This window comes from Durio zibethinus, chromosome 17 (genome assembly GCF_047325235.1).
Source record: "Durio zibethinus cultivar Kanyao isolate XHJ-2024 chromosome 17, ASM4732523v1, whole genome shotgun sequence".
Taxonomy (NCBI): domain Eukaryota; kingdom Viridiplantae; phylum Streptophyta; class Magnoliopsida; order Malvales; family Malvaceae; genus Durio; species Durio zibethinus.
In genome coordinates this window covers 22,710,787-22,723,033 of record NC_143178.1, presented here as the reverse complement: position 1 = coordinate 22,723,033, position 12,247 = coordinate 22,710,787, and the positions used below count along the sequence as shown (strand labels likewise).

Below are 12,247 nucleotides of genomic sequence, written 5' to 3'. Positions count from 1 at the left end.
AAAGAACGAGGTGAAAATCCCTCAAGAGAGGATGAAATGTCTAAAAAAATTATTAAAGGGGGAGAGTAAAAGCGGTAGGAGGTGAAAAAAATCGAACCCCAGAAGGAAAAATGACTAGAGAGGAAAGAAAATTGGCCATAAAAGGTGGACTGACATGAAAGATAAGGAAACCGTGTTTAAAACTCGCTCATCTTTCGCTTAAGCATTCTTTTCATTGCACTGCTATCTTTTTTGGGACATCAAGTTAAACCAATAAGCCGTCTTTGCATAATTGCAACCCTCAATAATATGGAGGATTAGGTCGTCATCCTACTACCCTTGCTGATTTCCTCTGGGCTCTATCTTATAACTCTTAGCCTTTTTAAAACTCATACTAGAGGACATGGTTAAAAATACGTACCGAAATGAGTGTAAAAAAAACTTTAAAATCTAGAAAGTTATTAAGATTGAAAATTTTAAGTCAGATTGAGAGCAAAAAAAGTAAAAGATGAAAAATTGAAACTCTACTAACCCTTTATATAGACATGTCACAGACCAGATGGACGACATGTTATGTGCCACGTGTCAAAGCACAACAAAAAAGATGTCTTTTTGCTTTAAATTTTTTAGCTCAAACCACCTCTTTCTTCATTTAATGCTATCAAACCAGCCTAACTAGACGAATCCCAGGTTGGACCATCTAAATTGAACAACTGTCAGGGGTAAATCGAGAGCCCGATTCACCTTAAAAGTCTAAAATAAAAGCCCAAATCCAAATTTTTGAAAGAAAACACAAGTCTTACCATGGCCAAATGAACTCCAACATTAATCTCGAATCACCTTAAACAATTATCACCTTAGCAAACTTTAAACCGATTATGCACTCAATCCAGAACATACACGAAAGATCGGATAGCCACTAAGTCAGATCATGGCTCAAAGCTAGTCATCGTCCAAAATTGACATCCTTCTGCAATGTCGACATTTGATGAACCAAACTACCAGTCTATTCTTTTAACCAATTTGTCCCACATTAAGGATGTCGATAATAACTTTGGTGATCTGATACTCAGATCACCTAATAGGGGACAGAGTGTTACGGGGACATTTGATGGTCAAATGGGTATAGTTATCTTTTTTCTTCTCAAAGCCTTCAAAAGATAATAAGGGATATCTTGATCATTTGTACTGACCTGACATGGTTAGTGCCACCTCGCTTGACCTTTCCTAATTGTCCCCTTATAATCCCTATTAACTTATCTATAAATATCAAGCACCATGAAGGTAAGTTCATCCCATTCACTTCTCTATTTTTTCCCTTCTTTTTTGTCGACCTGATCTTTACTAACTTGCGCATCAAAGTGTAAACACAGGGAATACCCCTTGCCTTTGCCTCTAACCATTATTCTCTTCTGTATTCACAAGAATACCCTCAGGTTAGAGCTTGGCACCAATAATAACCTTCTTCCATTTTTTCTACCTTAATAAAATAATAAAAAAAAAACACTCTCGAATTCTGCTAGCAAAAAGTGTGAATGTTTTGATTTTTCTCAATGTTCAAATGCACAAAATTGAAGCAATATCGCCCCCTATGGTACTTTGACAAAGGAAAAAAATTATAAATATTTGTGAAAAATGACAAAGAAATGCAAAACCCATGTATATGTAGATTGGTAATTTATGTATTAGTACCATATAAACTATTGATAATATATGTATTTGTATATATTGTATTTCATACAAAAATTATGTGTGATAATAAAAATCAACACGAAAATGCGAAATAAATTTTTTTGTTTTTATGAAACTCATAACTTGTATATGATATTTGTTAAAATTTAAATTGTCACTTTTTTTTATCATTTTCATGTTGTATAATCATGCTATATTTTGAATTGACAGATCATACGTGTCTCTTTATCATAAAACTTGCATTATCTTATAAGTAAGGTTAAAATACTGATAAATAGACTAATGGTTAAAATATTGATAAATAAATTAATAAACTCTTAGGTTAATTTAGAGATGGTAATAGGTAAAATATGGACAGGGTAGAGCATTCTTCATCCCTATCCCTAGATTTTTATATTATATCCATCTCAGTACTCATACATAACAGGTATTTTAAATTTATTCCTATCCGCATCGTCATGGGTATTTAATCAATATTAGTAATCTCCATACCCATAGCTCTGAAAAAAACTAAAAATTAAAATTTTTTATTTTTATCTTATATATTTAGGTAATTTTTTATAAAATATATTAATATATATATTTTCAACAAAAACATATTAATTTTAATTAATCTAAAATAATAATATATATTATTTAATAAAAATTTTATATACTAAATATATATAAATATATATGTAGAGTTGGGTACAATGTAACAGCTATATTACCAATCACCATCCCTATATCCAACAAAAATTTAAAATTATACTCATCCATATCACCATACTCACAATATAATACCCATTCGCATTCCTATTCAAATAAAAAATTAATTTTTTATTAGGTATTGGTAAAATTTACATTCTTATATTTATTCACTTTGTTCAAACAACTATTTTTAAAAGTTGATATTAAATAAATTTAGGATTCAAATCTAATCATTCACAACCTCTTTATTATTTTTTAATTACGATCTCATATATAAAAATTAATTAATTAATTAATTATTAAGCAAACAAATGAGAATTAATTATATTTGTAGAAAATAAATAGAAGCAATGTTATTTTATTAATTTTGACAATTAAATAGTATTTGTTTTTTTAATTTAAATGATATAATTATAATAAAATAAAAAATTATAATTTAATTTCATGCAATAAAAATATCAAATAATTTTTTTTTCTTAGCCAAAATCATTACTGCTGGCACTCTTCCAGCATCTGCATACCATCTGCTTGCAACAATCTCATCAGTTACAACCAATCCTCATTTCCATTCGGCCATATATTTTCTATCTTCCTAACATCACGTAGTTCCAATTGTGTTTCCTATAATAACACCATTTCCACATTGATTTCCCTTATCATTCTTCTTACTGTTTGCATCTTCATCTCTCCCGGAATACTTGTAATGTTCCACGAAACAATTCTCATCTCTGATGCACACTTTCCAACACCTATTGCTAAAAAATCCCAACAGTAACGCCTCAACCAAATTTCAGAATCTAATTAAGATTTCTTCTTCTCCTTTCTCCTTTAATAATTCTTAAAATTTTTCCCCCTATCACCAATCTACAAAAATAAAATACAATTGAAATTGAAAAGTTTGGGCTTGAGAGTTTACCCTCCTATCTGCCTTATACTGCCCTTTGTTTCTGAGGTAGTTGCTCCATTTGTTGCAACTTCCTGATCACCTCTTCGCTTCCCAACGCCGAGATTCCAAGTTGCCTTCCCACATCCCAGTTTGCCTCTGCTTCCACGCGCAAATCTTCATCTACCATTCCATTTGCCCCGTGCCCTGTTACAATTGATGAAATCTCCATCTGACATAGATTCGTTCACCACACGGTCTTCAATCCTTTGTCGACTTCCAATCACTTTCACCTTACAGCTTTCTTTCCCTATTTTCCTTCCTCTTGTTTATCCTTCCAGACAATTTCTCTTTAATTTCTTCGTAAGATCTCCATTTCTTGGCTCCCGGCAAGGCTTCACTATTCCTACTGATCACGTTTGTCTCTTCTATATCTGTATCAACATTTAGATTATACTAGGCCAGCACATTAGATAAATTAGAAAGGCCCACACGTTCCATACTCCTTATAATTTCTCCCCTTTCAGGATTCGCCGCGTCTGACATTTCTAACCCCTCATCTCTATTACTTGTAACCCCCTTAACATTACTCTGGTCCATGGTATAATTATTTTTCGAGCTTCCCTCCACCAATTTTGAGGGCTGAGTTTTAATTACGTTTTTTTTTTTTTTACCATTCTCCATTCCTTTCTCTTGTATCTTTTTTCTTCTCTACCAGCATACCAGTTCCCGAGGTAGGCTCCAAAGTACCAGGTTTTTTATTGTTCCTGTCCCCTACCTGCTTCATTTCCTCTCTTTTTTTTTTTGCCTACACTTGACTCTTCGACTTCCTCAAAAATTTCTTCTTCTTTCTCTTGTTTACTTTCCTCCTAGCATCTTCTTCGAACTTGACTGATTTCATCCTGCCATTTCTCTGTACTTTTGTCACCTTTTTTTTTTTTTTTTTTTTCTGATATAACAACCGGATATACTAATTCTCCCACTTTCAAGTGGATTCTACCTTCTATCTCTGTTTTTAACTTGGTAATGATGTACATGTGGCTTCTATTAAAAGGCTACAATTTCAATGAATCATTATCCATGCAAATGAAATCTCCAAACCCTTGCGCAATGCATTGAGATGTCTATATACACCATGCATGAAAAGGGATCCCATAGCAGGTTACCCATGCACCTCTTTTACTGGAAGTGGACTTCTCAGACCGTATCTCAACCCTTTTGAACCAACTGGATAGTACGTTCCAATTCTGCACCTTCATGAATTCAAACAATTCCTCATCTTCAAATGTGATCAGAAATGAATAATCTGATATTCTCCTTATGATTACTTCCTTTCCTATTTTTCGTTTTATCTCCAGTAAATCATCCTCTTCAAAATATTCCTTACAAAAACCTATAGCACTTCTCTCCAACCAATGAAGCACCTCATCGTCCACCCTGGCAATATATTCTATTACCTCCCTCTCACCTGTTAACTGGGCTAAATCATTCAGTTCTGTAGTTTTGGATACCTCTACTCCATTGTTATTTTCCTCTACCAAGCTTGTAGTTTGGTTCTTCTTGTATTGTTCCTATCAATTTGTCTTGTTGTATCATTATCGTTTCTGCTACTGTCGTCCTGAACCTCCCTGATTTGCTTTTGTGTACTAACTTCCATCTTCCTTATCCCTTGATCTACTCTTGCCTTTTCCCAATATGAATCTCTTGGATTAAATCGGCAATGTTCACTGTAATCGTATTATTCATCAGCCTCACTCCATTGAGATTTCATACTGCTCTCCTTGCTTCCTCTCTTGACTAAAATCTGACGATTCCATTCTTCTGCCACTTTTGCCCCTTTTATGTGGAATAGAAACATCTACTACTTTCCCACACTTCATACATTCCTTTTGTAGCTATCTCCAGTGGATTCTTTGTGGTAGATTGTTGATGAAAATGACCGCCGATTGCTTTTTGCTCTTTCTGCCTTCTTACGAACTCCATTACTTACCTTTATATTTATCAGAAGAAAACATTACTATATATATATTAAAAAAATATCAAATAATTATTTCTATTTTTTAAAAAAATTGAGAACTTATTTAGTAGTGATCAAATTTTAAAATTTCAAAATTAAAGGATCAAAATAAAAAATTTTAAAAAATTAAGTGACTGAATTTTTTTAAAATTTATATTGTCACGATATCAATGCTGCATGACCAAATCTCCTTTTGAATTTCACTGCATTTTCGGTACGATATGATTAAGTTCACCGTATTATTAATTGAATTTAAATGTTAACTTTAATAAGATTAAGTCAACATAAATTTTTTATTAATTTTTTTTCTCAATCGCAGCTACAATAATTTTTTTTTTAATTATAGCTACAGTAATTTTTATTACTACTTTCAACCTCACAATAATTAATCTCATCGTTCATCTAAATGAAAATCTTAATAAATGAGGTGGTAGTGCTATGTAGCACCTGACAACTTACGCGGTAATGCCACATCAGTACGTTGTTAGACGTTTATGATTGAGTGACAAAAAAAAATCTATTTAAATTTAAGTAATTAAATTAAAATTTTAATGTTTAAATGAACATTTAGAAAAGATTCCAAAAATTGAGTGACTATTTATATGTTTTACCTTATTATCTAAAGTGATATCACTAGGCACTACTTAATATCTTCGTTCTTTTATTGGTGCCTAATTAGGAATGCTTAGACTTTCTAAAATATTTTTTTAATTGAATTTAATTATAGTTTATATTTGATGTATTGTTAATATATAGATTCTATACACTATCAGTAAATCAAATAATATTATTTCATTAATAAGTAAACATCAACTCTTAAAATAAATATACAAAAAAATAAATAATTTTTTTAAAAAATTTACTAATAAATGAGGAGGTAACATTTGATTTACCTCACTCATAAGATAGTATCATTCGATTCATTAATAATATATAAAAACTATATATTAGCGGTACATCAAATATCAACCTATCTAATTAAAAGTAATATATTTAACATCATTTAATTATTAATGTTTGAACAAAAAAAATTCACAAGTTTTATATTAAAAAAAAATAGGACAAGGGAACTTCAAACTTGTTAAGGCTCAAATTCTATGGCGCATTTAATGATTCAATCTACATTTAGCTGACAAGGAATGACTCCTAAAGTAACGAGAAAGAAAGAAAAAATAGACCGGTCAAATGTATGAATCTGTCCATCATTAATCAAATCAAAATTCTTTGTTGCAATGTTTGATCTCGCAATCTCTTCAGATAAATGTTTTCGGGTTCTTTGTCATGCTCAAATATGAAACATTCATACATACATGATTTAGATAATGATACTCATGATGCCCCTTATGCATATTCATCAATATTTGAGGCTTGATCGCTCTAGTTCAAGAAATATAAAAAAGGTTTGATGGCACTAGTTCATTTTCTAAGTAGTTTGGGTTATAAAATACGGGAGATCCTACCGTATCAAAGATCATATCATCAATATTTATGTCGTTGGTTGAAAGTCCACCATCACCGATAGTTGTTGTAGTAACACTATGGTCACCTTGGATTGGTCCTGGTGAAATGTTGTTGCGGTTTTGCCAATTGTAAAGTTCATCAATGCAGCGCGATGAAGCGAATTTGGAAGCCATGTTGTTTAAAACTCGAGACGATGTACTCGAACAAGACCTTGCAGGTTCAGATGCATTACCCTCTAGGATGCTTAATGCATCAGATAGATCAGGATACTCGATGTTTGCATCAAAACTAACACCACCGTCATCACCGGCATTTCCATGATCTGCTGACACCGGAGAAAGTACTATATTCAACAAATCTAAGCAATTTAAAGGTGTTGTAAGTGGATCAGAAATATTAACCGGCCAATAATCTGACATGTCTAGTGCTATTGATGCATTATTTCCCTGACAACATGATGTAGGGTGGCAAATTGTAGCAGTAGAACTTTCACTATTGGCACCACCATCGTTAGTAGTACTGTTAAATGACATTGTTTGCAATCTTTGACAAGCTCTTACGGGATCAAGATCAACACATTGCAATATCGTGACCCTAGTGGCTAACTTATTGAGCAGTAAAACTGAAGCTGAAGCGGACCTTGATGATGTTGGCTGTTGCGATGTGGGTTCAGATTCTTTGGATGTTGCATTTTCTTCAAGAATGATCATTGAGTCTGTATTGACCACAGTAGTGCTGGAATTTTCACTGGATGAGGTGCCACGAGCCGTGCCAACAGGCTTGTGAGTCACCGGATCTATACCCAAATTAACTAAGCGTTTCTTGAGATGAGCGTTCCAATAGTTCTTAATCTCATTGTCTGTCCTGTTTGGTAAGTGCCTGGCTATTGCTGCCCACCTTGAAGAAAAAAAAATTATATAGGTGAGATTGATCATGACAACAACCCATAGAGCCAAACACTTAAAGAAAAACATAATTAATCTCTTAAAAGGACGAAAAGGGCAGTGCTGATTCGAAGGATCTCATTCTTGTTTCTTGCTTGAAGGACAAAAATTTGCATCTCATCATATGTAACAATGTAGAACTCAAAACTTAATTAACTCATATAATTATCCTTAAGAGATGACATTTATGCATTAATTTTAAATTAACTTCTCATCATCTAAAATCCTTTTTTTATTTCTAAATTATGACTTCTTTTTTAAAAAACAACCTATCTTTTATTCCTATATTATATCTTCTTTTATAAAAAGACAACCGATTTTCTTCATTTGTATCTTTACTTTTATTTTTCTAAGAAAATGTTGGATATTATTTTAAGTATGATAATGTAAATATATTCAATATTCTAGAGAAACCTAAAGTTAAAATAACGAATTTATTTAAAAACATTTTCTTTTAAATTTGCTGTTGTTGGTCTAAGATTTCATTTGGATCGATGGTGAGATTGATTACAATTAGATAAAAATTAATAAAAAAATTACTATAATTACGATTGAAAAAAAAATTACTGTATCTGTGATTGAAAAAAATTAATGAAAAATTAATGTTGATTTGACCTTTAACACTTGGGTTCAACTAAAAATACGATAAATTTAATCACATCACACCGAAAATACAGTAAAATCTAAATGACAACTAAGTTTAGCAAGAATATAGTAATATTTTTGCGTTGGTCAATGAAAAGCTTTGCTGTCACCTGTTGCCTAATGCAGCATGAAGTTCAATGATGGTTTGAGCTTCATCCGAGGTGAAGTCTCCTCTCTTAACACCAGGTCTCAGATAATTTACCCATCTCAGTCTACAGCTCTTCCCACATCTTCGAAGACCTAAAAATCAACAAAGAAACATGATCATTTTCCATAAAATAAAGAAAATTGATGCATCAAGTCATGGAAGAACAAAAACAGAAAAGACCTAACCAGCTTTCTTGGGCAGGGAACACCAACCTCCTTCACCGTGTTTTTGTATGTAAGCTATGAGCTTCTGGTCTTCTTCAGCTGTCCAGGCTCCTCTCTTCAAACCATCTGCACTGCATAATGGAATCCTTCCCATTCTGGGTAAGACAAATTAAGGTGATTTTATGTGACAAAATCAATAACATAAATTCTCAATTTCTTAATTGTTAGAAGAACTTTGGAAATGCTTCCTGCGAAAGTGAATCAGTGATGGAAAGAGTTTGACAGCAATGGTGGCTAGCTTTGCCTTCAATTGGAGTTGAGAGACAGTGGTGAGTTGTTACTGAAGAGACAGAGCTACAAGGGAATCGTTTATATAGAAATTAGAGATAGAGATAAGTGACAAGTACATGTGCCAACAGCCTCGTTTTGATAAACTATTAAACTCTTAATTCTAAGTATTAAAATTCAAATCATAAGTCTCATTTATATATATAAAAAAAGAAGTGCACCTAATTCACAACATATTCTGAGGTCCCTAATATACATCTGGAATGCCTCCTCTTTATACGTAGTTCCAAATGTGTCAGTCAAGGTAGGTAAGATCGTTTTAAAATCTCCCATATATCAAATTCATTATTTATTTTTTTCCTATGCGTGGACAGTACAGAAGAGCAAGAACCGTGGGCCCCAATCTCGAAAAGGATGACAGCCATTTAGTCAAATTTGAGTTTATAATTCGAAACTTTACCATCAGGAAATTAGATATAGATAGTTAAATTTTCACTAAAATCTTAAATAATTAATTAAATGCATGTGCAACTTGAAACTCATATATAATATGACAACATTATACTGTCATATTAAATTTGACAAAAACTTACATCATAAAATGTGAACTATTTTTATCCAAAAGCTAAATAATATTAAATTATAATGCAAAAGAGTGATGCCATGTCTCAATCGTCATTATCCACACATCAACATTTATTTCAATTATTTAATGATTAAAAAATTACCACTTATGGTTTAAAACCATAAAAATCATAAAATTATGATTCTTTGAAAATCACCTATCGTCTAAATCTTAACGTGAGACATAAGTTTGAAAGTTTGAATGGCATTAGATACATGACTTTAAGTGAAAAAAAAAAATTACTTCAACAACCGGACACGTAATGAGATCCTTGGCTCCTTGCTAATTTAGATATAAACAAAGAGAATTGTGTTTTCACTGGAATTTGACTGTTATGGTTTTTTCATTTTATTTTATATTGTGTTCCTTTATCTTTTATTTATGTTGGCTTAATGGGTTAAAATATTCAATTGCCGCTACTTAAAAAATTTTAATAAATTATTGGATTAGTAGGTCACAGTATTTTGAGTTTTATTTAGGTTAAAATATGATGAATCGGACTTTAATAAGTTTTTATTATAAAAAAAAAAAAAAGAATGTGATGTTAGATTGTAATTGACTGTTTTTTATAAATTTTGAATTTTTATTGTTTATTATTTACAATAAAATAACATAAAATAAAATAATAAAAATACAATAATAATGTTAAATTTAAATATAAAAAGATTAAAAACTAAAATTAAAAATTAAGTTATTTTGCTTTTTTCTTTCTTCTATTTTAGATATTTTTATAAAAAGTTTATAATTTATAAAAATAAAAAATAAAAAATAAACATTAGATCAAATAAATAATAAAAAATAAAAAATCATAACATAACGTGAAAAATAAAAAAAAATAATTGCAATATATGAAATACTATATATTTTTAATTTTCATATTTTTATAATATTTTATTTGTTTTATTTTTTTTTTACTTTTATATTAAAATAATTAGTCTAACCAATATAACAGGAAACTACTTCTAGTATCAAATTAAAAATGTACTTTTTTTCACCATTATTTTAGATGGAATGGTGACATAAAAAAAGTAATTAAATTTTTTTCACATATTCTCTTAATAAACAAATAATAAATTATAAATTATAACAAAATAGTAGCTATATTTACTTTTAAATAGCTTATTATCATATATATATAAGTAATTTAATTTTTTATAACTAAAATTAATAAATGAAATGACTCCCTCATTTACTGGCATTTGATCTTATGAAAATAATTAAAACCTATGTACTTTATATAGTTGGGTTGCGGATTATGGTGTTTCCTGTTTATAAAATTGTAGAATTGCATTTAAATTAAATAGCAGTTTATACTTATTAATCAAACTAATTTAATTTGACTTTTATCGTTTGTTTTTATATTTAAAATTATCATTGCATTGCATATTGACAGGATGATATTTGATATTAAAACCTTTACAACTTTTATTCGGCTTAGAAATTGTTTTTTTTTTTTTTTCAAATCTTATATACGAACATGCTGATATATACTTGAATTTTATTATTATTTAAACAATTATGGCTTATTAATTTATTACTATTAATATCCATTAATAATTAACATCAATTAATTAAATTATTTTCTATTAGACTCTTATTGAGACACAATATTATAATTTTAATATGAAAAGAAATTAGTACACCACTAACAAATTCTCCATGCTGATGGCTTAATCTTTCTAATGGGAAAATTATTAGGCAATTAAAGAAGTAAAAAAATAAAATCAAAAGTTCAATAAATTGCATGATGCTAATAATATGGAATCTTTCAACAATGCTAAATTAGTCAATACAAATGTTGAAAGAAATTTATTAAATCTTATTATATATGTTCAGTGTCGAAGAAGAAAATTATAATATGATTATGATGAATTTATATTTTTATGAAGATGACAGATAAATCTAATAAGTGAAGTTGAGGCATATGGTGATGATTAGAATAGATTATTTAAACTTTTTTGTAGCTTCAGATCGAAAATTTTGTTAATTATAAATCTTTTATTTTTTATATTGTTTTTAATATTGTGTCAAATTTATGTTAAATTTTAAATATATATTAAAATACTAACATTAGTGATGAATTTTCAATATTAGTAGTTTGAATATTTGAAAAACTTTTACAATTGTTATTACAATAAAAATAAATAAATTTGATGATAAACAAATTGTTATTGCAACCAAAAATAATTTCTTAAATTTGTCAATGTAAATGATGAGAAATCAATTTTCAATCATTATAGTTTTTTTAATAATGATTATTTTAATTGTCACATTGATAAATTTATTATTGTAATGACAAACAGTCGCCATTAAAATGTTATATTTAATAGTGACAAATTTGTCTAAACAAAAAGTAAAATATATGTTACATAATTTTTCTCGTTGCATCAATGTCTAATAGACCGCTTCACATGTCATCATATTTGCTGTTAATTTCTATATTTTATCAGTAATGATTCTATAATAGCAAATAATTTTGCATCACAAAAACATAATTATAATAATGATTTAATTGCAAAAAAATTTAAATCATCACAATTACAATTATAATAGTAACCAAATAATAATGTCATAATTATTTATTATAATAGTGTCAAGGAAAAATTTCATCATAAAAAATTTAATATATGTGATGAAATTGCTCGTCACATAATTATTGACTAAATTTACATGAATTAAACATTTATTTTTGTTTTAATTTAAAAAAGAGA

General features: G+C 29.4%; 1 protein-coding gene across 1 annotated transcript; it reads right to left on the bottom strand.

Moving 5' to 3' along the window:
- Positions 1-6,571: 6,571 nt before the first annotated feature.
- Positions 6,572-8,832, bottom strand: LOC111275001 (uncharacterized). The gene is made up of 3 exons (XM_022860070.2): positions 8,645-8,832; positions 8,422-8,551; positions 6,572-7,619 (listed from the first exon to the last, which is right to left on the bottom strand). The coding sequence occupies exons 1-3, from the start codon at positions 8,775-8,777 to the stop codon at positions 6,644-6,646; spliced, it is 1,239 nt and encodes a 412-aa protein (XP_022715805.2). The 5' UTR covers positions 8,778-8,832; the 3' UTR covers positions 6,572-6,643.
- Positions 8,833-12,247: the final 3,415 nt, after the last annotated feature.